The sequence below is a fragment of the Eptesicus fuscus genome, chromosome 5, assembly GCF_027574615.1.
Source record: "Eptesicus fuscus isolate TK198812 chromosome 5, DD_ASM_mEF_20220401, whole genome shotgun sequence".
In the NCBI taxonomy this organism is placed as follows: Eukaryota; Metazoa; Chordata; class Mammalia; order Chiroptera; family Vespertilionidae; genus Eptesicus; species Eptesicus fuscus.
In genome coordinates, this window is record NC_072477.1 from 47,479,374 (window position 1) to 47,501,621 (window position 22,248).

At 46.6% G+C, this 22,248-nt stretch overlaps 1 protein-coding gene and 1 pseudogene across 1 annotated transcript in view; both read right to left on the reverse strand.

The window, feature by feature from the left end:
- TLN2 (talin 2) overlaps positions 1 to 22,248 on the reverse strand; it is a 425,370-nt gene that overhangs the window by 121,898 nt on the left and 281,224 nt on the right. Inside the window, exons 17-25 of the mRNA XM_008139166.3 lie at positions 21,709 to 21,817; positions 20,732 to 20,940; positions 20,056 to 20,154; positions 16,112 to 16,279; positions 14,657 to 14,951; positions 11,391 to 11,557; positions 8,453 to 8,581; positions 7,192 to 7,305; positions 3,203 to 3,316 (exon numbers count right to left, since the gene is read on the reverse strand). Coding sequence (XP_008137388.2) covers positions 3,203 to 3,316; positions 7,192 to 7,305; positions 8,453 to 8,581; positions 11,391 to 11,557; positions 14,657 to 14,951; positions 16,112 to 16,279; positions 20,056 to 20,154; positions 20,732 to 20,940; positions 21,709 to 21,817 — 1,404 coding nt within the window. The remainder of the gene's footprint in view (positions 1 to 3,202; positions 3,317 to 7,191; positions 7,306 to 8,452; positions 8,582 to 11,390; positions 11,558 to 14,656; positions 14,952 to 16,111; positions 16,280 to 20,055; positions 20,155 to 20,731; positions 20,941 to 21,708; positions 21,818 to 22,248) is intronic.
- On the reverse strand, positions 4,668 to 5,958 carry LOC103283877 (protein SET-like; annotated as a pseudogene).

A 22,248-nucleotide genomic window follows, 5' to 3' on the forward strand; every position in this document is an offset into this window, starting at 1 on the left:
TATATATCTGTTAACTAGAGGCCCAGTGCATGAAATTCATGCACGGGGGTGGGGCGGGGGGAGAGGGGGTGGGCGGGTGTATCCCTCAGCCCAGCCTGCACCCTCTCCAATCTCGGACATCCCTCTCACAATACAGGACTGCTAGCTCCCAACTGCTGGCCTGCCTGCCTTCCTGATTGCCCCTAACCACTTCTTCCTGCCAGCCTGATCACCCCCTAACCACTCCCCTGCCAGCCTGATTGATGCCTAACTGCTCCCATGCTAGCCTGTTTGCCCCTAACTGCCCTCCCCTGCAGACCTGGTCACCCCCAACTGCCCTTCCCTGCAGGCTCGATCTTCCCTCAACTTCCCTCCTCTGCTGGCCTGGTCACCCTTAACTGCCCTCCCCTGCAGGCTTGATCGCTCCCAACTGCACTCCCTTGCAGGCCTGGTCCCTCCCAACCGCCCTCCCCTGATGGCCATCTTGTGGCAGCCATCTTGTGTCCACATGGGGGCAGTCATCTTTGACTACATGGGGGCAGCCATCTTGTGTGTTGGGGTGATGGTCAATTTGCATATTATTCTTTAATTGGATAGGATTAGATAAGATAGAGGCCTGTTGCATGGGTGGGGGCCGGCTGGTTTGCTCTGAAGGGTGTCCTGGATCAGGGTGGGGGTTCCCTGGGGCGTGGGGCGGCCTGGGGGAGGGGCCTGTGGTGGTTTGCAGGCAGGCCATGCCCCCCAGTGACCCAAGCAGAGGCCCTGGTATCTGGGATTTATTTATCTTCTATAATTGAAACTTTGTAGCCTTCAGCGGAGCCAAGCCTTCTGCTCGCTCCATGGTCACAGCCATGTTTGTTGGGATTTATTTATCTTCTATAATTGAAACTTTGTAGCCTTAAGCGGAGGCCAAGGCAGGCCAAAAGCTTGGCTTCCTCCATTGCCAGGGAAACCCAAGCCTCCTGCTCTCTCTGTGGCCACAGCCATCTTGGTTGGGTTAATTTGCATACTAACTCCTGATTGGCTGGTGGGCGTGTGTGTGTAGCGGAGGTATGGTCAATTTGCATATTACTCTTTTAGTAGATAGGATATTTCTCAATCCTGTATTGTTGGGCATATTTTCATTTTTCCAATATAATAAACAATGGTATGATAAACACCTTTGTAGCTAACATTTTGTACATGGTCATAATTTTTTGTATAAACTTTTAAAAGAATTTCTGGAACAAAGAGTATACACACTTTTAAGGGTTTTAATACACAGGCTATTCAAATGTCCTTAGTAAAGTTGTAACAAAGCTAATTGCCAAATCATAAATATTAATATTCAAAAAATTCATGCCCTGGCTGGGTGGCTTAGTTAGTTGGAGCATCGTCCTGTACACCAAAAGATTGCAGGTGTGATTCCCAGTCAGGGCACATATGTATGTTTCGGGTTAGATCCCAGTTAGGACATGTACTGGAGGCAACCGATCTGTTTCTGTTTCTCTCTGTCTCTCCCTTCCTCTCTCTAAAATCAATAAACATATCCTTGGGTGAGGATTTTTAAAAAGTTACAAAACAAATAAAAGAATTCATGAGAATTTAAGAAAAACCAGCATGTATATTCAAAAAACATGAATAAATAATGTCACAGAATAAAACAAATAACTGAAACATAAAAAATGTGTAACATTTTGAAAAACAAGGAAATGCAAAATCAACCAATAAGAGCTTTACCAAGCAAATTGGCAAAAATATTTTTTTTAAATGCTTGATTCCCCAACTTGAAAAAGATTATCCAAAGGTGTACTCCATACACTGCTAGTTTGTAACTTTGGATTCATTCAGCCTTCTGGAAGGGCATTTCACAGCATGTATGAAGAAAGTTTAAAATGTAAAAACTCTGGCCTGCCAACTCCATTTCTATTTACTTCTAACTCTGCCTTAGTCTTATAAAGATCTGATGGGTCAACGATAACAAAATTTAAACGGAAAAGGAAGGGCAGGACAGAGTGGACCCTGGAACACCCATACAGGCTCTGTCACAGCCTCTACAGTCCTGCCAGCAGGGGAGACGACACACCAGCTCCAGGCCCTCTAACCACCTGAACGAAAAGAGAAACACCTACCTGTCTGAGCTACAATTCTCAGTGTCCCAATAATAAAAACAAGCCGATTGTAATCCTGTTTCTAGAAATTTATCCCAAGGAAATAATTGAAGGGGGGCAAAGGCCTGGAACACACATGAAGACCTTCATTCTATCCCTACCACAGGTTATTTATGAAGGCAAATAATGGAAAACAACCTATTTGTTCAATGACAGGACAACAGCTAAACATGGAGTATTGCCAGATGACAGAATGTTATTCAAAACCATAAATGCTCATAATATACTTGTTAACATGAAAAACACAGTCTATATGTGATGAATTCCAATTAAAATATATACATGCATATGCATGTGTGTGTATGTAGTCAAAATGAGAAGAAATACGTCGCACTTTTTATCTTCTATCTGCATGTGGGATCTATGACACTTGAAAAATGAACCAAATGTATGTAGCCATGAGTTCTGTAACTATAGGTTCAACTAGACAGGGCCAGGTAGAGAACTGCCTAATCAGATGAACTCTTCATGGGATACAGGTAGACAGAAAGAGCTGAGAGATCTGAATACAAGAAGTATGTGAAAAGGGAGTTTTCCCACAACTTCATGTTCTCATTTTACTTAACTTTCCTTACACTAAATCCACCCCTCACCCACAAAGACTGACAGTACTTATTCATTCTACAATTGCCATAGGAGACCAGCATGCCTTTGAAGAAGATCCACTCACCATTCCTGGTCTCCTTGGCCATGAATAATAGCATTAGACATTCTGGAAACTAGAAAACCTCAAGCAATGCCCAGGACTAGGCTGTTAATCAAACCTGCAACTTATTACATGCTTTCTCTCATAGAAGAGAAATAAAGTGATACTCCTGAGAAAAATGGATTACGTGCCATCTCCTGGGGCAATTTCCCTGCATATAAGCATTTTGCTTTGCCAAGCTGAATCTACCTCTCCTGAGACTGCAAATATGAGGAGGAAGCCTTCAAGGTCTGCTTACTACAAAGACTTCGCTGTGGCTATGGAATTCCTTATCCCTCTCCTGAAGGATAAAAGACACCTCCTACCCCCACCCCTGGGGGGGGGGGAGGGGCTCTGAGTACAAGCCAGGTAAGTGCTTCTGTGTTACCTGGAGGAAGTTCTGGCTGGAGATGATGAGAGCCAGCTGGGCACTGAGGTCTTCTGCTTGGGCTTGGCTCCCTCTCACCCCCTGGACCAGCTGAGGGATGTGATCAGCCACCGCCTAGAGGAAGCAGGAAAAGGAAAACTGAGCTACCTAGCATGGGGAATTCCAAAACAGGGCGGACAATGACCCAAGTGATAAATGTTTTTTGGATGTGCTGTCACTGCTGGGAGATGCCTGCCTCAGACCTTGGGTTTACACAGCACCTTTAGCCAGCTGGGTCCTTACCAACACTGAATCCCAACACAGAAGCTCTGGGTACCCTTCCCTCACACATGCTCTATCTACCCCGAGGTCCCAAAGGTCCCCGAACGTTCAGCACAAGACGATTCTACATAATGAGGCCGTAAAAGAATGCCCCGGTTCCCATGCACACTCCCCTGGCTCACTAGGGCTGGAAACCAGAGAATCTATACAATTCACTGGTGGGTACACGCAGATCACAGGGTCCCAGGAGCAGAAGCAGTGAGAGAAGCGCTGAACTATCAGCATATTTCAGTGCTTCTATTTTTTTTCTTTTTTTGTGTGTGTACAAGTTTAGTTTTATTGTAACAAAGCAGCTCGTACACTTTTAACATTTAAAACTGAGCATCATCTTTCCTTTCCAGTGAAACAAAAAGAAAATTTAAAAATAAACAGGAAGAAAATTACAATAGAGAAATGTCAATTCCGAATAAGATCCTACAGGTTCTGCTGATTCTCCCATCGAGTGGCAGGGCTCACGTCATCATTAGGAGAGAATTTTATTTTAAAAGTGTCATCTTAGACTGCAAGGATGTCCGTTAAACATCACAATTAGACATGCCAAAGGAGAAGCCACGTTGTCAAAATGCCCACTTAACCCACCCAGACATCTCAAACCCACCCTTTGGTGACCTTCTATAACCCCCGACCCCTTTTTCAAAGTTTTTTTTTTCTTTTTTTAAACAAGAGAAAGTAGACAGATACATGTTGGTAACTGTCCATACTCACATAGAGACACAGTGTAATCTCTGAGCCCCATATACAGAGAAAGGAGGGAAAAAGCTAGAATTCTATGCACTGCTACACAGGGGCCTCGCGACCTCCAGCTCCCAGCTGACCTAAGGGAGCAGAAGGTTTTTCTTTTTTTCCCACAGAGCACGGTGGCGTTGATTCCATGAAGTTTTTCTTGAGACAGGAAGGGATAAAAATGAATTTGGAACAGAAAGGGGCAAAGACTCTTTCCCCACTGTATTCTGCTCAAGGTACATCCCCCCCAAATAAGGTGAGAACCATGGTGTAAAGGAGAGAAAAGAGACCTCAAAAGCAGGGCTTCTGCTTGGGCTTGGCTCCCTCTCACCCCCTGGACCCGCTGAGGGATGTGATCTTCTGCTTGGGCTTGGGGGGCGGGGGGAGGGGGGGAGAGAAGAAAGATTAAGAAAAAAAAAAAAAGACTGCAACTTGCTCCCAGGGACTGGAGAAAATTCAAAAAGGTTGGAATCCATCAGTGTTCATTAGTCGTCTTCTCCTTCATCTTCCTCTCCTTCCCCTTCATCATCATCTTCGTCTTCTTCACCTTCATCCTCATCCCCTTCTTCACCAATATCTTCCAACCCTTCTTCTTCATCATCATCATCGTCATCTTCTTCTCCTTCCCCTTCTTCATCAACCATGTCAGGAACCAAGTAGTACTGTAATGGACTTGGCCAAATGCCATCTTTGATGACTAAGTCATCTGCACCTGCATCAGAATGGTCAGTAAACCAGGTAAAGACGCTTTCTGGTTCCTCATGCTGTCTCTTCCTGCTGGCCTTATTCTGTGTTTGACTTGAACGTTTGGTCAAACCCTTTCCAGATTTCCATTTGATTTCAGTGGACTTTGAAGATGGATCACCACTCTCAGATGAAACTCTTTGGAGAGAACTTTATTTTCGAAGTAAGGATTTTCATCAAAATAAAAATATATTCTGTAACCTGATTCAATATCTTCAAATTCTGTCACTTCAACTCTTGTCAAATAATGCAGCTCCTCTTCATCCTCTCCCCCAGGTAGTGCAGACACTTGTGGATGGTTGACAAATGTTGTTACCCTAAAATTTGGGATTTTGGTGACCAATTCTGACCTCTTCTGAAAAAATGGTTGGCGGGGTTTGTTATATTTCTGTTCTCCTTTCAAAATCTCCTCACTGGCTTGTTCATTAAGTCTGTTTCATTTTCTACTTCATCAATATGTTCAATCGCTTCTTGCTATTGTTTTTCTCCTTTTGGCAAGTCCTGAGGGGTTGGCTTCTTCTCCGGCTTGGGGGCTGTTTCGGTTTCTTCGTTTGAGGTGGGAGCGAGGACTGGCATTTGGGGCTCAGTGCTTCTATTTCTTACTTTGCAGGTAAACATCTATCGATCAGCTTTCCTGTCGCCGCGGCTCCTCTTCCCCTGGTCTAAGGAGCTCTCTCATTTCTCAAACTGGAAAACCCAACGCCCAGGGCAGAGGAGGGAGGAGCAGCAGCCCTGGGGTGAGACCATCTCCCACAGTGACGTGCCTTTTACCCTGCGTCCCCCCATTCCCCTCTGCCCACGCCCATCTGACAACAGGCCCTGAGGTCACGGCACAGTGGCTCACTGCTGGGGAAGGGCCCAAGTGCATCCCACTCGGGTGACACGCCTTCCTTCAGGTGCCTGCTCCAGAAGGATTCAAAAATGCCCCCATGAGACTTTTCTCCGGGCCTCTCCAGGACCGCTGGCATGCCATTTGGTCCACTCTCCCCTCCCCCCTGATAAACAGCAATGCTCTCCTTTCCTGAGGGTGATACCCACAGGCTGAGGACATTCAGTCTCTTCCCAAAAAGTGGAGGAGGGGGCTCACCCTGGAGTATTTCCCTGGACACAAGCAGCACGCGCTCCCTGAGAAGGGGAAATGCCATTTTCCACCCCTGCTGGCTGCTGAATCGAGGCCATAACAGCAAACAAACTCCCCTCCTGCAGGAGCCCGACTCTCAGAAAAAAAACCTGCTTTGGGTACATGGTCTGGCAGATGGGCTACTGCACCCTGAGGTTTTTCTACGAGAGCACACGGATCCTCGACGGGGCCTGACCTCGGAGAACTCAGGCTGCGAGGGCTTGGGCCCTGCCCTGGGTGGTTCCCTTCGGAAGTAAAGCCATTTCTGAGGTAGAAGTGGCAGCATCCCTTACAGGTGACGGTTTCACAGAGGAGATGTGGAGAGGGAGGGCAGTTAGCTCTCAGTCCCCAAGCACCATCACTATGCCTCCACCAGCCCACTGCTAACAGGAAGTTCCACACTTCAGTCAGACACATTGTTTGCACGGGGGCGAGGGCTACGAAATCAGATTTTGTGTCCGGCACCGTTCAGGGGTCTCCTCGGAGAGTCAGTGTCCTGGGCCCTCAGAGAAGGCAACAGGGCTGTCACTGTGCCCTCTCTAGTACAGCGGCTTCCATGCGCCATCAAGGCCCAGGTGTCAGAAGAACTGACAGACAACAGCAGAAAGCACCAGAGCACCCCAGCACGGAGGCCGGACGGGATGAAGTAAACCCTGGAGGTGCCATCCGTGCAAAACAGGAAATCAACTTCTAGGGTGAGTGGGGCTAATGGGAAGGCCCACCCCTCCAAGGGGGAAAGGCATTCTGGAAATTCAACCCTCCGTTACTATTTCAGGGTCGGAAAATGGCCTCACCGTTGATCCTCCTTAATTCAGGCTCTCAGAAAGAAAGAAAAGAATCCAGACAAAGGAAAGGCAATGCTGGAAAAAACACACTCTCCCCTCACACAGGCCATCCACTTAGACAAAAACCAGACATGCGCGCGTGTGTGAGTGTGTGAACACCTGGAACAGGGGAGCCGGAACAAACTGGATTAGGGGCCTGGATGATCAGACTTAACTACATTGCCAGGGCACTCGGTGTTCTAATGCTGTCAGCGTTTTGTCCAGCAGACCTGGCTCCCCGGCAGCCGAGACCTCACCTTGCAGCTCTGCACCAGCTGCTGCTGGGCCGCAGGGTTCTTGTTGGACACGGCTGCGTTCTGGGAGGCAGCGATGGTCTGCGTGGCCGCGGCCGCAGCCTGCTTTGCTGCAACCTGGGGAGGAGCGGGAGAGGAGGTGAGCCAGGGTTTGAATGTGCCAGCCCACACCCATGCACACTTATGTATGTCCCGTCCCTGGACCGCTGCACATGTATGAAAAGGAACTCCAGGCAGGGACTCCGTCTTTTAAATACATCGGTGACCCAGATGCATGTGTTGCTGTCTGCTTTTGGTTTATGTTCCCTGGGACAAGGGATCAAGGCAAGCACACTGGAAAGCTCAGGCTGCACTGTTCACTTGTCTTTCTCAGAAACACAAGGGACATGATGAAAAGGATAAGCAGCACCAAGTCTGCATGCTTTGGGCTGTGGGGGGAGGAGGGGACTTTCTCCTCCAACAGCACGGGCTGCTCCCTGGGCCAAGCACCAACCTGGTGCTCGTGGCTGTCCTCTCGTGGCCATGGGAAGCCTTGGTCCAGCAGACCCAGACCTTCCCGGCGAGCACGTGACTGTGCTTACGCTTCTCCTTCCTTCCAGGGACAAGCAGGCCGGTTTCCTCCCGGAACCCAGCGGACTACCCACGGGGGGATTACACACTAGGAAGGCAGGTCCTTCGCCTCCAACCTCCCAAACCTTAGTGTAAGAATCTCCCTTATACATTTGTGAGAGAGATTTTCTAGCAAAGTTTTTGCCCATTACTATTTTATTTCTTTTAGAATAAATATATGTTCTGGAAAAAAAAAAAAAGGACAAATATTTCTTATTATTCCTTCCCATACCTTTCTAACCAAGCCTGATCCCCATCTCTGGTCTTCCAAACTCCACATTTCCTACTGGGGGCCCTGAAGAAAAAGTCATTGACTCTAACAAAGTAGATACATTTAGAGCTAATGATTCTTCCTGAGAGTGGATGTCCCTTAATGGGGAAAACAAAATTCCTGGGCCCTCCTGAAAAAAATTTTGGTTTTCTGAAACCATGAAGCAACTTTTCAGATGTGTCAATGTGCCTAAACCATCGAACGTCAATGTATAATGTACCTAAACTAGCATTTCAAATAGTTCCCAGTACCTAAACCACTAAACTATGTCACTAATCACTAATTTTGATTTAGCTTCCTGTCCATGGGCTTTGCCTTATTAATCTGATTATTCTTTCAAATACCTCTTTGCCATGTAAAACGAACATCAGCCTCTATACAGACCTCCAATCGGTTGACAATTTTTTTCTTTATAGCATTCTGGGCGGCGGCGTTGGTTGCCACCCGGAGACCTTCTGCAGCCTCTCTCAGCCTTTGCTGCTGGTCCTCATTCTCAGGGTTGGCTGCAGCTCCCTGGGAAAGTGAAAATAAAGATTTCATGCTGCAGACACGGAATTCATGCCTTCAATTTTGCTCTTTCCTAGTAATGAGAGCCAAATGCTTCAAGCAATGTCTTTGTGATAAAGATGTTTCCTCTCAACAACAACAAAAATACCTACCAGGGGATGTTTCTAAACTGCATTGCTAAACAGAAGAAATGTAATGGTGATAATTAAACACATGAGGTCATAGCCTTGGTTGTCCATATAAATTAACCTGTGACCTGAAATCCATGGCTTAAAAGATGTTAAGGTAAAACTCCCCCTACCGCTATCTCTGAGACAATTTTCTTTTAATGGGCATGACAGACACATGTCACCGCTGGAAGAGTCTCCTGTCCTGTAGCACCGGTACATGTGAATGGGCTGAGATTACAGCATAACACAGGGGGACCGAGGGGCAGGGTGGTGGGGGGCAGGAATGCCATCCAAAATGCTGTAAGGAAACATTGTTCATGAAGGGCCATGTCTAGAGATGGCATTCCTAGAGAGCCAGAGTTGGAAAGTATAACGAAGTAGAACAGGTACCCAACTGTACTGAGCTAACTGCAACTGAATTAAAGAAAGAAACCAATGCCCCTATCCTGGCAGGGAGAGAGGAAGTGCCATGCACAGCCCATGGCCACACTTCCCTTGTGTACCTCCATGGCCCTTTTACGTGTTGCTGTAGGTCAGTGGTCGGCAAACTCATTAGTCAACAGAGCCGCAGTTTGCCGACCACTGCTGTAGGTTAAAGTGTCACTAGGACCACAAGTGGATTTTAATTAGATCCCAAAAAAGCCAATGGGTGGGATGGATTTTGAAGTAGAGAAAGGTTAAAGGAAGTGTAGGGAGAGGATATAATTTTACTGGACAGTAATTCAACAAAGGCTCTAAGCACATCCAGCCTCCCACTCCCACCTGCAATAAAAGCAGCAATCAAGATTTTCCTCACAGGGCCTGGATGCTTTGTGACCACTGCTTGATGTACATAGATGAACAAGTTTCCACTAACACTTTAGGGTAACAATATTTGCTCACGAGGCAGAGGAGACAGCAGAAATAAATATGCCAATTATTAAAAATCAGTTTTTTGAACATCTATATTTTTCAAAGGGCCCGTTTTCCAAATTTATAAAAACCTATTTCTTTGAACTATTTATAAAAATTATAGGAATTCATACTGGGTGGAATAGTTTTAATATCTGTGTCAGAAATGTTTTGGCAATCCTCTTGAATAGAATCTTCCACTCTTCTTTTCTTTTTTATCCTCACCCGAGGACATGTTCATTGATTTTTTAAAATATATTTTTATTGATTTCAGAGAGAAAGGAAGAGGGAGAGAGAGATAGAAACATCAATGATGAGAGAGAATCATTGATCAGCTGCCTCCTGCAAGCCCCCCACTGGGGATCGAGCCCACAAGCTGGGCATGTGCCCTTGACCAGAATTAAACCTGGGACCTTTCAGTTTGCAGGCCGACACTCTATCCACTGAGCCAAACCGGCTAGGGCATGTTCATTGATTTTTAAAGAGAGAGAAAGGGAGGGAGAGAGAGAGAGAAACATCAATGTGAGAGACACATCGATCAGCTGCCTCAGGTAACACAACGGTGAGTTTACAAGGTTCACTGCATGTCACAATACATTTTAAGTGAAGCAATTCACATACTTGGCTGAGATACACTCCTATTCTGCTGGAGGCCAGGGAGACAGGATAAGATGTGGGGATACTTGATGAATTTTAAATGCACAGAAATACATTAAGCATGTTATTTTGGGGGTATAAAGTTGAAGGTGCTTTTCATTTTCTTATTTATACTTATCTGCATTTTCTAATTCCACAAGAGACATGTGCTAGTTGCATAATAAAAACAAAATAGAAAAATATAGCCTTATCCATTTTAAACAGTTCTCACCTAGAGGTAGGCAACAGAATCTCCTGTGGAACTTACACACACACACACACACACACACACACACACACCAGGATCTTTGGGTGTGGAACTGAGGCAGGTGCACTTTAGTATGTTTCATAGGGGGCTCTGAACAGACCCCTGGGTTAAGAATTATTGGCTTTTAGAAACATCGCGATATTGTATCGCTGTCAAAAAGCACAAAGCTGACTCTCAACTCTTCGTTCAAACTCTCCCGTAACATATTAAATTGCTATTGTGATTTGAAGAACAGCGAGGCAGGAAGCATTCTACTATGCAAAGCCTAGATCAGAGTTTAGTGGAGAAGTCAAATGGAGGGCAAAGTAACATGGAGGCAGCAGGAAGAAAACAAGTTTGGGAAAGGTGGGGGAGTTTTGAAATCAATCAAGGGTGAAGGACTTGTATGCATGCATATAAGCATAAACAATGGACGCAAAACTCTGGGGGGGGAGGGCATGTGTGGGTGTGGGGTGGGGGGGGTAATAGTAAGATATGTACACATATAATACCTCAATAAAAATATTAAAAAAAAAAAAAAAAGAAAACATGTGTCAGTGAATTTACTGTCAAATATCTCAGTTTTAAACGAATCGCCATTTTCAATAAAGCCAAAGGCAAAAGAGCGCTCACTAAGCAGGGACTTTGCCGTCTCTGGCTGTCGGCACCACACCCTGAAGAGCTTCGTTCATATGCTCCCTGACCTTCCCCTTTCCCACTTGAACAAGGTTAAACATTCCAAAGCCAGTGTAGGTTTTAAACAAACAAAAAATGCACACTCAGCTGACCGTTCTCTATCCTAAAGATTCCTTCTAAATCCTGACTTTCAATAATGCTCACTGTTGGTGGAACAAATCCGTTGCAATCATACCTTTGCTGCTTCCACCATGCGAGCAGTGGAGTCCGCCAAGAGTTTTGCAGCGGCCAGGAGCTTCTTTGAATTCTCCATGTCGATCTCGGCTTCTGCATCTGACCTCATGGCGTTGACAAGGTCTGAGGTGGCCTGGGCCAGGACCCGCGCCTGGCGCACCATCTCACCTAGAGGGTGGGATTGAGGATAAGGTCTGTTTGTCTGCTTTCTAAAGCTCGGGGTGAAACTTCTGGAGTCAGTCTTGTCTCTACTCCACTGGTGAGAGGAATGGAGAGAAATAAGCCCCTGCGATTCTTAAGGATTGTAGCCAAATTACACCCAACATCGAAAATAGTCCCTGTGGCTATAGGACTATATGCCCAAAACACAGCCAAGTTCAATCTTTAACTCTGAGAAATAAAAATGACATAAGCATCCAAAAAGGAGCTCTTTGTAAAGAGAAGGCAGGGAACAAAATTATGTGGATTTATTGTGTGCATTCACATTTACTGAATACTTATATAGAAAATGTTATTTACCTCGTGTCAAGAACTGCTTACACAAAAGCTCCTATAACAAATTCTTAGAGTAAGTGCATAAAAAACAGTTTCAAATTTTGACTTAATTTGCATGCCACCTGACACCGGATAAGTAATATCACATCGTCTATGTCATTTGGCTCTCGCTAAGAGGAAGCACTGACCCCTGTTTCACGCCCAAATGCTAAGATTTGCCTTGGCTCAGTTTTCCTTATCCATTTTCCCTTTGCTTACCCTCTTCTTCTCAGTACTTGTTTTGATCTTGTTACTGGCAATTGTTTGATTTTATTGTACCTGTGATTTTATTGAAATCCATTTCAACTCCCTTATGGAAGTGGGAGGAATATAGAGTCAACATTAACCAAAGAACTTACATGTATCTATGCATGACCCATGGACAGACAATAGTGTGGTGCAGGCCTGCGGAGGGGGTGGGAGCGGGGTGGAGGGAATCAGTGGGGGAATAAAAGGATACATGTGTAATACTTTCAACAATGAAGATAAATTTAAAAGTATTTTTAAAATCCAGATTACACACACAAAAAAATCTTACCTAATAATAGACAAACATGTAAATTGACTGTACCTCTGCTACGCCCACAGCCAATCAGGAGTGAGTATGCAAATTAACCTGACAAAGATGGCAGGTTAATTTGCATATGCAGGCATGGAGCTGCTGGGAGGGGCGGGACGCCTGCTATGGGGGGAGGGTGGCAGAGGGAGCTACAGGAGCGGTGCTCTGGCTGGGATCGAGGACTTGCAGGCTCCTGGGCGGCTGGGAGTGAAGCCAGGGGAAGGAAGGCCTATTCTTGCATGAATATCGTGCAATGGGCCTCTAGTAAAAATAAATAAAACTATTGAAATGTAAGGGATTTCTTCCTCTTCCTAAGGTCATTGGAGAAGAATGCTGAAGTACTGTACTGTTAAAGGTAAAAATGCTTTCAGGAAAATCAAAATGTGCTAAATTCAAGATATCTTGGATTTGGATCCCGGGACAATAGTAAAACAACAACACCAGAGGAAAAACTGGTGAAATCCAGGGGTTTAGTTAACAGTAATGCACCAATGCTGAAATTCGGGCTCTGACAAATATGTCCCAGGTGAGGGAGAGGCTGAAAATGCAAGAAACTGGGAGGGCAGATGAGAACTCTGCATTACTCTGAACCTTCTCTGTAAACCTAAAAGTCTTCCAAGATAAAAGGTTTGTTAAAACAGACAAACAAAAATAACAAAAAAAGTCCAAATGTGTGGAGCAATGCTAGGCAGGTGAACAGTTTCGGGTCGGCTGGTGTGAGTAAATTCAGCAGGCTCCACGCTGTAGGGGCTGGCCCTGGTTGCCTGGTACTTGGCCTTGGGATGACTAAGGCAGAGAATATTGCTTCCTGGCCATTTAGAGGAGGCGTGGCTCAGGACACAGAAAAGTGCAAGGTAATTTTCTTTAAAAATACTCGTTATAAAGTATTGCTCTGCATTGATGCAGAAGTAGGAAAACAGACCTCTTACAAAAAAAACTAGTAGGGTTAAAAATTGTGGGATCTTTCTGGAGAGAAATTTCATAGATACATTTAAAATAAAATAAAAATGTATATAGCTATAGGCCCAGCATTCCACTGATAGGAATTTACCCTTCATATACTGCCCCCTGCCCCCCCACCCCCAAGTAAACCAAAATACTAAAAAGAAAGAGGGAGTTATACATGCCAACGTATACATGACTAGGAAGAATAAAAACAAATTGTTAAATGGTTAGTTCTGGAGATTTAGATGGGACAGTGATGGGCTCGGTCTGGGGAGACATACTTTTGAACGAATAGACTGAAAAGGTACGTTGTCCTGTATATTTTATAATTTTCTGTATATAATGATGTTTGCCATCTTAAGAAAATACCTTTCTGGATGGAAAGAAGCTTCCCCTCCTGTGCTGGAGCATGCCTTTGCTATGCAAGCTACCCAGTCCCAAGCCACGCCTCCTCTAAATGGCCAGGAAGCAATATTCTCTGCGTTAGTCATCCCAGGGCCAAGTACCAGGCAACCAGGGCCAGCCCCTACAGCGTGGAGCCTGCTGAAATTACTCACACCAGCCGACCCGAAACAGTTCACCCTGCCTCGCATTGCCTTCCCCACGGAACTCCAATAAAGGCCTTCACTGAAACTCTCCCCTCAATCCTGTCTTTTGCCGCCTGATGAACCCCTGACCTTGTGTGGCACATGGTGACGTCCTTTCAGAGACTGGAGTATAGTAAACTTCCAGCAAGATTCTTTTTTATTCTCACCCAAGAATATTTTTTCCCATTGATGTTTTAGAGAGAGGGGAAGGGAGGGAGACGAGTGGGGAGAGAGAGAAACATCGATTGGTTGCCTGCCACACACGTCCCGATCGGGGCCGGGAATTGAACCCATGACCCTTTAGTCCACAGGCCAATGCTCTAACCACTGAGACAAACCAGCCAAAGCATAGCAAGATTCATTCTTGCTTCCTCCATCTCCAATGCGGACATTTGTAGAAAAGGGATTTACTGTGAATGTAAATAATTTCTTAAAAGCCTAGTTAACTGTAAATCTTTAGGTGTTGCTACGGATGTGCACATTAGGAGCCTTCCATCCTTTCCCAGGCTCAGAGAGGAAGGCTCTGATTGAGGGTGATGAGAACTTGCCTTTGCCAGGCACCCAGGCGGCCGTCACCTGCCTTCCTCCTCATCATCACTATCAGGGAACCCAACTGCCCTCCCCCCCAGCCCAGCCCCTCACCAGCATCGCCCATGGAGCTGAAGATGCTCTCGGTGACACACATGATGGTGTCGGTGGCCTGGTCGTAGCGGCCGATGGGCTCGCCTCGGCTGGCAAACTGTCGCACGTGCTGCAGGAGATCGTGCAGGGCCTGGCTGACCACGCTGGCCGCTGCGCTGACTTGCTTCAGGAGCTCGCTGTCATCTGTGGCTGCCTGGCAGGCGCGGACGCAGTTCTCCACTGAGCGGTCCACCAGCTTCCCCGCTTCGATCAGCTGCTCCTGGCACACGGGGGAGCTGATGGTGGGGCTGACCACCTGCAGGGGGACGAGAGCGGGTCGGGGCACTGCGGGTCCTCTTGGCCCCCAGTGTGCACTAGCTTTGCACCAAGTCCCTTCCTGCTCTGGGCCTCGCTTCCTTAATTACAGGACCAGGAATTAAACTAAACCATCACTGCGGTTTCTCATATTCACTACCTCACTTTGCCTTTGTGATTTTAGACGCTGCTAACTTCTATCGTTGTTAGGGATCTACAACAATCTATACTACTGACTACTTTGAAAGACATTTCCAGTATTTACCAACTATGCCTCCTCCTTCAAGAAACCTCTAAATGGAGTCTTCTGAGCCAGGATAACAAGACAACCAAAAGAACTGTATTTCCTTTTCCAGAGGCACCTGGAACTCTGCTTCACGGTACTTTAAAGAACAGGGGATTCTGTCAGTACCTGTGGATATGAGGAGGGGGGCCATCAAGGACACCTCTGACAGATGCTGCACGTGCTCCCACAGCCTGGGGAAGGCCAGGCTGGGCCAGAGCACGGACCTGTCCTCTATGCTGTGTCATCAAGTTGAGACACGGACACCTCCCACCTCCTCATGCATCATCTCATCAGATGGTGAGGTGGAAAGGGTATTTGAGGTCAGGCCCGAGTCAAAAAAAAAACTCAGTTCTGCCATCTCCTGCTTCTGTGTAATAACATCTAAAGGCCTCAATTTCCTCTTCAGTGAACGGAGTGATGGTGATTAACGAGGCTAAAGTACAGAGTGTGCGCATTCTGACAACAACGACCTAAGACCTCACCACCCTCACTCCAACACTATGCAGAGTAGCAAGGGCCCCACAAACTCTGCAGTGACTTCGGGGCCCATTTATAGTGCCGTACGGCACAGCGCAAGGACCTCTGTGTGCAGGTGTAAACAAGGCGTGCTGCCACGTCCCAATGGGAGACACTAGAGGTGGCAGTTAGACCCAGGAGGTACCTCTGCCCGGGGCCTTGAACAAAGAGCAAGTGACAGAAGCAGAATGGAGCAGTTTATGTAAAAATCCTGTCACATCACCTAAAAAAAGACACCTGAAGCACTTAGTCTCGAACAATTTTAACAAATTTTGCCCCAGCTTCCCCCCCTATGACTGCAGGCAGATAAGAGCATGTTGACACTTTGCAGCGAGGGCCGGGGGTGCGAGCCGGCTTACCTTGGCACAGGCCACCAGCTGGGAGGTGGAGAGGGCACACTGGGTGGCCGCGGCAATCACCCTGTTCTGCAGGACCGTGTCTTCGGCCACCTGGGCAACGTTCTTCGCCTTCAGTACCAGCATGGCAGCAGCGTTGGCAACAGCTTTCGCCAAACTCATTAAAACGTCCTGAGAAAAAGAAATTAAAAAAAAACACACACGAGTCATTCATTTTGTTTTTCTAATGACCCTTCAGGAAAATAAAATGTGGTGTCCACTTAACCCTTTTACTAGAATTCCATTTGCCCTTCAGTACTTCAGAATAACACTTTTCCACTTATTTTTCTGAAATGTTCACTCATCTCTAGAGCTAGTTAAGGAAGGAGACTCACATCCTAATAACATATTCTCCTGTACATTCATTAAGTAACACAGGTTTACATCTAAAAGAGGTTAATTTGAGGAAACCGTTTTTATTATAACCACTGATTAACGTCCATGCACTTATCCCATACTGAGGAGTCACATCTCTTGAATGTGGTTGATGGGGTGGGTCAAACGACGCTGAAACGCATCCAGATGCCACAAATACTATGTGCTGTAGGAAAAATAGAATTCATGGCCCCCGGGTCACCATGCCCCACTGTAACTGGAAAATTCATTTTTTTTTTTTGGATTTCTACTTTGCACAAGGATCCAAGTGATCACCACGAATTCAGCCACAACGTTGCCTCCAGAGGGCAACGTTGGACATGCAGAGACAACACCTCCTTCCAGAGCTAAGGGATGCTCTGCACATAAGTTATTCTCAGTGGCCCGTAGCCTTCTGCAGGGGGATTAAATCATTATGAAAAGTGGGCAGGGAGTCTACATAAATAAACTGGCTACAAGCTACCTAGCTTCAGCTATGACCTCACTGAGGATGCAAGGAGCTGTGAGCCTTTAAAGATCAGCTTATGCTTCAACGCAACAGAAAGGCATTCTGCCTGCCGGACGGGAAATCCTTTGATTTCGGCCACCAGCTTTGTCACCCATCTGTGTGACCTGAAGACCAACCACCGTTACACTTCATTTACATCTTTGCTTTTAATATTGAAGGCAGTTTGTTTGGTTTGGAAATGCCTTCCCACACATATGAGCCATTTTTATTTTGAACAAACGTGTGAAGACGCCCCCAGAGGAGATGTGGTCAGAAGTCTTTATTAATTCATCAGATGATAATGAAAAGCACCTTTGATTCTGAATGCAAAGGGCACCCACAATCTTTACAACAATATTTCTTATGAGAAGATAAATTGGAAAGACTGTCCAACCTGCACAGTTTTACATAGAGCAAAGGCCATAGGCATTCCAGTCAAACCAGAAACCGCCAAGTAAGTGCACTTTAAAATTGACAAAGCCAAGCAGTCTTAAAGGAACAGTCCAGCCCAGTCTGTTTTAGGTCTCTGAGGTTTACTGTCTGTCCAGGGAAAAACCGAAGCCCGTGGTGCCAAAAGTTGAAGATGCCTTTGGGATCTAGCTATCACTTGTCTGCCGCAACTTTTAGAAATAGCTCCCAACGCAGCCCAAAAAGTTACAGTTCTTGGACACCTATAGCTCAATGATCAGTGAAAACACAGCCTAAATGTCACAAATTATTAACAAGATTTAGGCTAACCACTTTCCAAAGGGTCGCAGTATTCCTTCCCTCGTTATGAATCCATCTTCGCACAGAGACCAAGATTTGGTCCTGTAGACTCAGAATTATTCTAAAGGGCTTTGTTCGACTCATTTACAGAAACCCTGCTCCTAGTGATTTTGTCCAAAAAAAATACAGTTAGAAAAAGAATGTGATACTACAGCGATAGTTGCAGACAAGGCCTTTGTCGAACTTTTCAACAAGACCACTATTATGTGGCCCGTGTAAAATAAATCTTTGTTAAGTCTGGGAACATGTTGAGGACCCAAAGAAAAGCTCTGAGATCGGATCTCAAGAATCTGAAAACCAGAGTAAGAAATCCAATGTCAGGAAGCCCAGGGCCGCGCCTAACGAGAGGCTGCAGATCACCTCACGGGGGCCGGTGCTTACCCGGACGCCTTACAGAAACAGAGCGCTCCAGCCAGGCTTTCCTGGGAAGACAGCCTCCACAGGCCCAGGTCCTGAGCCCGAACCTGGACCTGCTGCCTAGCTCGTCTGAACAGAAACAAACATTAGGAAGCAGTTTGCATTTATAGGTGATGAAAATGCCGAAGGAAAAAAAGGCAGTCTTCAACGCACAAGGATGCCTGAGATGTCTTAAGGAAGGACTGTGACTTCCCTCTCAACCTTCCCAAACACTGTGGGGAAACAGTATTTTTGAGGAAAGTACATTGATCACTTCAAGATAATGAAGCCTAGAAAACCAAGCACGGAATCTCGCATTCACACAGTTCCTTAGTAAGGGTCTGCCTACGAAGAATTATCTGCTCTAACCCAAAAAGCAAAGGGCTCTTTGGGATCTGAGTAAGGAGAAGTCAGGATGGGGACACAATTAGCTTGGAGTCAGTGGGATATATGCCAGGAATGCTGGATTGTGGGTCTCACCCCCATCACGAGGTGAATGTTCGAGCACTGAGGTGTTACTGCAGGGTATGAATGAGTCCCATGGCTCCAGCACCACAGGTGTGGATGAGGAGGAGAAACAACACATGTGTGGATGGAATTGCAAGTTTCATAAATCACAAGATATGTGGTCATGTCTTAGTGTAACGTGCATCTTGCGTTGATGAGATTTGGTAGTGCTAACTAAAATGGCATGCAAAACTGCCACCCAAGAAGCTAGAAACTTAAATGCCAGAGTTAAGCTGAATGATCTTTTTATTCTCAGTTCTGCAGAATTCCTGAACACTGAACTGGGCATGGGATTTGGAGAAGGGCATCTTTCCAGAGGAACTGGGCTCGAACTGCAACCATTTAATTAAAATGTATTGATACACAGTTTGCAAAATTAAGATTTAAGAAGAGGAGAAAGAGGAGTGGAGGGCATCTGCCCACGAGTATGTAGGAGAAGCTCATTCGAGCCCGAGGCTCCCAGCAGCAGGCCTCGGCACCTCATCTGTGGTGGCTGGCAATGGAGGCAGACAAGTGGAGATCCCATCTGAGCGGGCAGTACATCAAAGCAGCTGCAAACAGTGGCTACAGCTGTTCACCAGAGAACAGAGAGCACATGCCCATGGTATTGAAAATGAAGGGTGACAAAAAACCACTTCACCGCGTTTGTGGTTTTGGATGACACAGACTGACAATAGACGCACCTCTAAATATGAAGGAAAGCCTGTGTGCTGTGTGTGTGAATGCTCAGCACAGTCTGTCACTCTCATATGTGGACTCTAGGGTAATTCAATTAAAAACTGCCCCCAGGCCCAGCCGGCGTGGCTCAGTGGTTGAGCGTCCACCTATGAACCAGGAGGTCACGGATCGATTCCTGGTCAGGGCACATGCCCGGGTTGCGAGCTTGATCCCCAGTGTGGGGTGTGTAGGAGGCAGCCGATCGATGATTCTTTCTTGTCATTAATGTTTCTATCTCTCTCTCTCCCTCTTCCTTCGTCTCTGAAATCAATAAAAATATATTTTAAGAAAACAACAACAAAAACTGCCTTCAAATAGATAAAACAAGATTGGCCATGAGTTGATAATTGGGAATGCTGGGCGGTAGATACAAGGGAGTTCATGATATTATTCCCTTCACTTTCGTGTTTAAAAAATGTCAGTATATTGACCAACGAGAACAGTTAAGTAAGCGCTTTACAATGATGGCTGTAAGTGAAATGAGTTTTCCAATTAAAAAAATTAAATTAACACACAAACACCTCACCCCCAAGATAATCCACCCCAATCTTATTCTTGACAACACAAGGAAGATTTGGTTTTACATTACATTTTCCCCGTTTGGGTCTAGACCATCACGTAGGCTCCTTTCCAAGACTATGGGCTGCGAATATCTTACTTGGAATCGCTCATCAGTCTCATTCTCTCCGATCTGTCTCAGAAGATCCCCACTGGCCTGTCCAATGCTTCCAGCAGCCGTCAAAACCGTCTGTCGGGGCTATGAACAAAGAACACACATTGGTTGGAAGGAAAATGCACTTTCTGCGCGGTACCGACAGTCAGGCAGTGCCGGGAGGGAACCTGCAGGATGGGCAGTACTGCGCCTAAACGAGAGTCTCCGGCTATCTGCCAGCCAGGAGACATAACGTCCTGGCCAAATCTGTGCGAGGAAGCGCCTGAGGCCTCACAAACCAGTGGATGGGTTCGAAACGTTCAACGACGGAGTCTTGTTCAGCTGGTAGGAAGGCGATTCATGCTTTACGGAATTTAGAGTGCAAAACCTGTCTCCCTTTTAAATGTGTGTTCGTCACATCTGTTCATTTCTGAGGTTGCATCTCATCAAGTACCTTGGGGGCAGGGAGGGAGAAGGGAGGCTTCCTACTAAGAGCTCAACTAGTCCAGAATGTTGAACCATCGGTTCCGCACCCAGTTTAACAACTTGCAACCCTACCGCGTTTTCACGTGCCCCATCAGGACGGAAGGAACAGCTCTGGAAGCAAGAGCCCCATCCCTGGAACTCGAAGGCTGCCCCTGTCGCAGCAGAACCCAAGAGGCAGCTGGCCCCCAGAGCTCACCTCTCCAGAGGTAGGCTGCACCGCCTTCAGCAAGTCCGACACTGCCCCGGCGAGGGTCCTTGCAGCTCTGAGCAAGTCCTCCCCGCTGCCCACCTCGTCGTCCATGAGGGCCGCCAAGAGCTTCACGCCCTTGGACATCTCCGTCAGGTTGGAAGAAATGGTGGTGATTGCACATCCCACGGCTGTGTAGTCCGTGTCTGCCGGGTCACCTGGGGCAGAGAAGGACCATCTCGGTCAAAGGAGGGTGGTGCAGAGGGAGGAGAGCCCAGTTGGGCGGGAGGTACGTGGCCAGGGGGCAGCAGCTCATCACCCACCCCTCTGCAGGAGTCAGACACAAGGCACCGCGTGTGCACAGTGCGACGGGTGGCTCCCTGTCTCCAAGGTGCTGCTCTCCACAGGCGCCTTCACCCTGAGGCCGCCTACGGTGAAATGCTGAGCACAAGCACCTTTGAAATTCCAAAGGAAGGCCGAGCATCTCACGGCCTTTTGCACTAGGCCGCTGTCAGCAGCTTAGGGAGGTCGACTCTGCTGCTGGCACGGTCAGGCTGCTCAGGGAAGCGAAGGCATTCCCTGGCCCTCACTGGACAGTGCCGGGCGGGGAGTGATGCTACGGCAGAAGAGACCATTCCTGGACAAGACAGGAGGCACGCACGACGGATCCCGTCACTCAGACCGTAAGCTCCCAGAAGGGAGAAACAGGCCTCCACGTACTTTAAAGTATGTCCAGCACACTGACGAACAAGGAGAAGGGTGATGTAAGTGCTTTTTAATGATGCTACATGATACAGACACAAAGGGATGGATATTCTCCACATTTCTTCTGAGTCAGTGGGAGAAAATGCCTGAAGCACACAGGGTGCCTAAAAATAGACTGTCGTCTCACAATGTGAAAACCTGTTTCAATCAAAGAACCTTTAAAAAAAAAAACACACACACACAAAAACCCACAACATACCACAAACCCCTCAGGGTCTTACCGGCAGTGAGGTTAACAACTGAAGCTGTTCCAGCTGTGATGGCATCGACCTGAGAGTGGATTTCGTGTTTGGATTCGTCGACTTTATTCTGAACCCATACCCTAGACGCCTGCAAAACCAGACAAGCACATGACACAATCACTGCACAGAATTACCCGGGAAACCAGAGAAGTCGTGCCATAAAATGAGACCAGTGTTCTGGCTGTGCTCTTACTGGGCCGGCACCAACGAGGCCCTGAAGTCATCTCAAACAATGTCTGTAACAGGCCCTTTGCTCCTGCACTGAGGCTAAACAGCATGTAAATTTTCCATGTTTTTTTTTTTTTTTTAACTTTTTAAGATCTTACAAAAATTCTAGGTAGCTTTATTTAGATGAATTCAATAAAAATGAGATTAGTTGATGTCTCATGATAATACTGCATGTTAGCAGCATCAATTGTTGCTAATTTTTTCCTTGTTTTTTAGAGAAAAGGTATAGAATTAGGGTGTCTCAGCTCATGAGTGTTCTCTGTCAACGTGGGGATTGTCTTCTGTTACAAC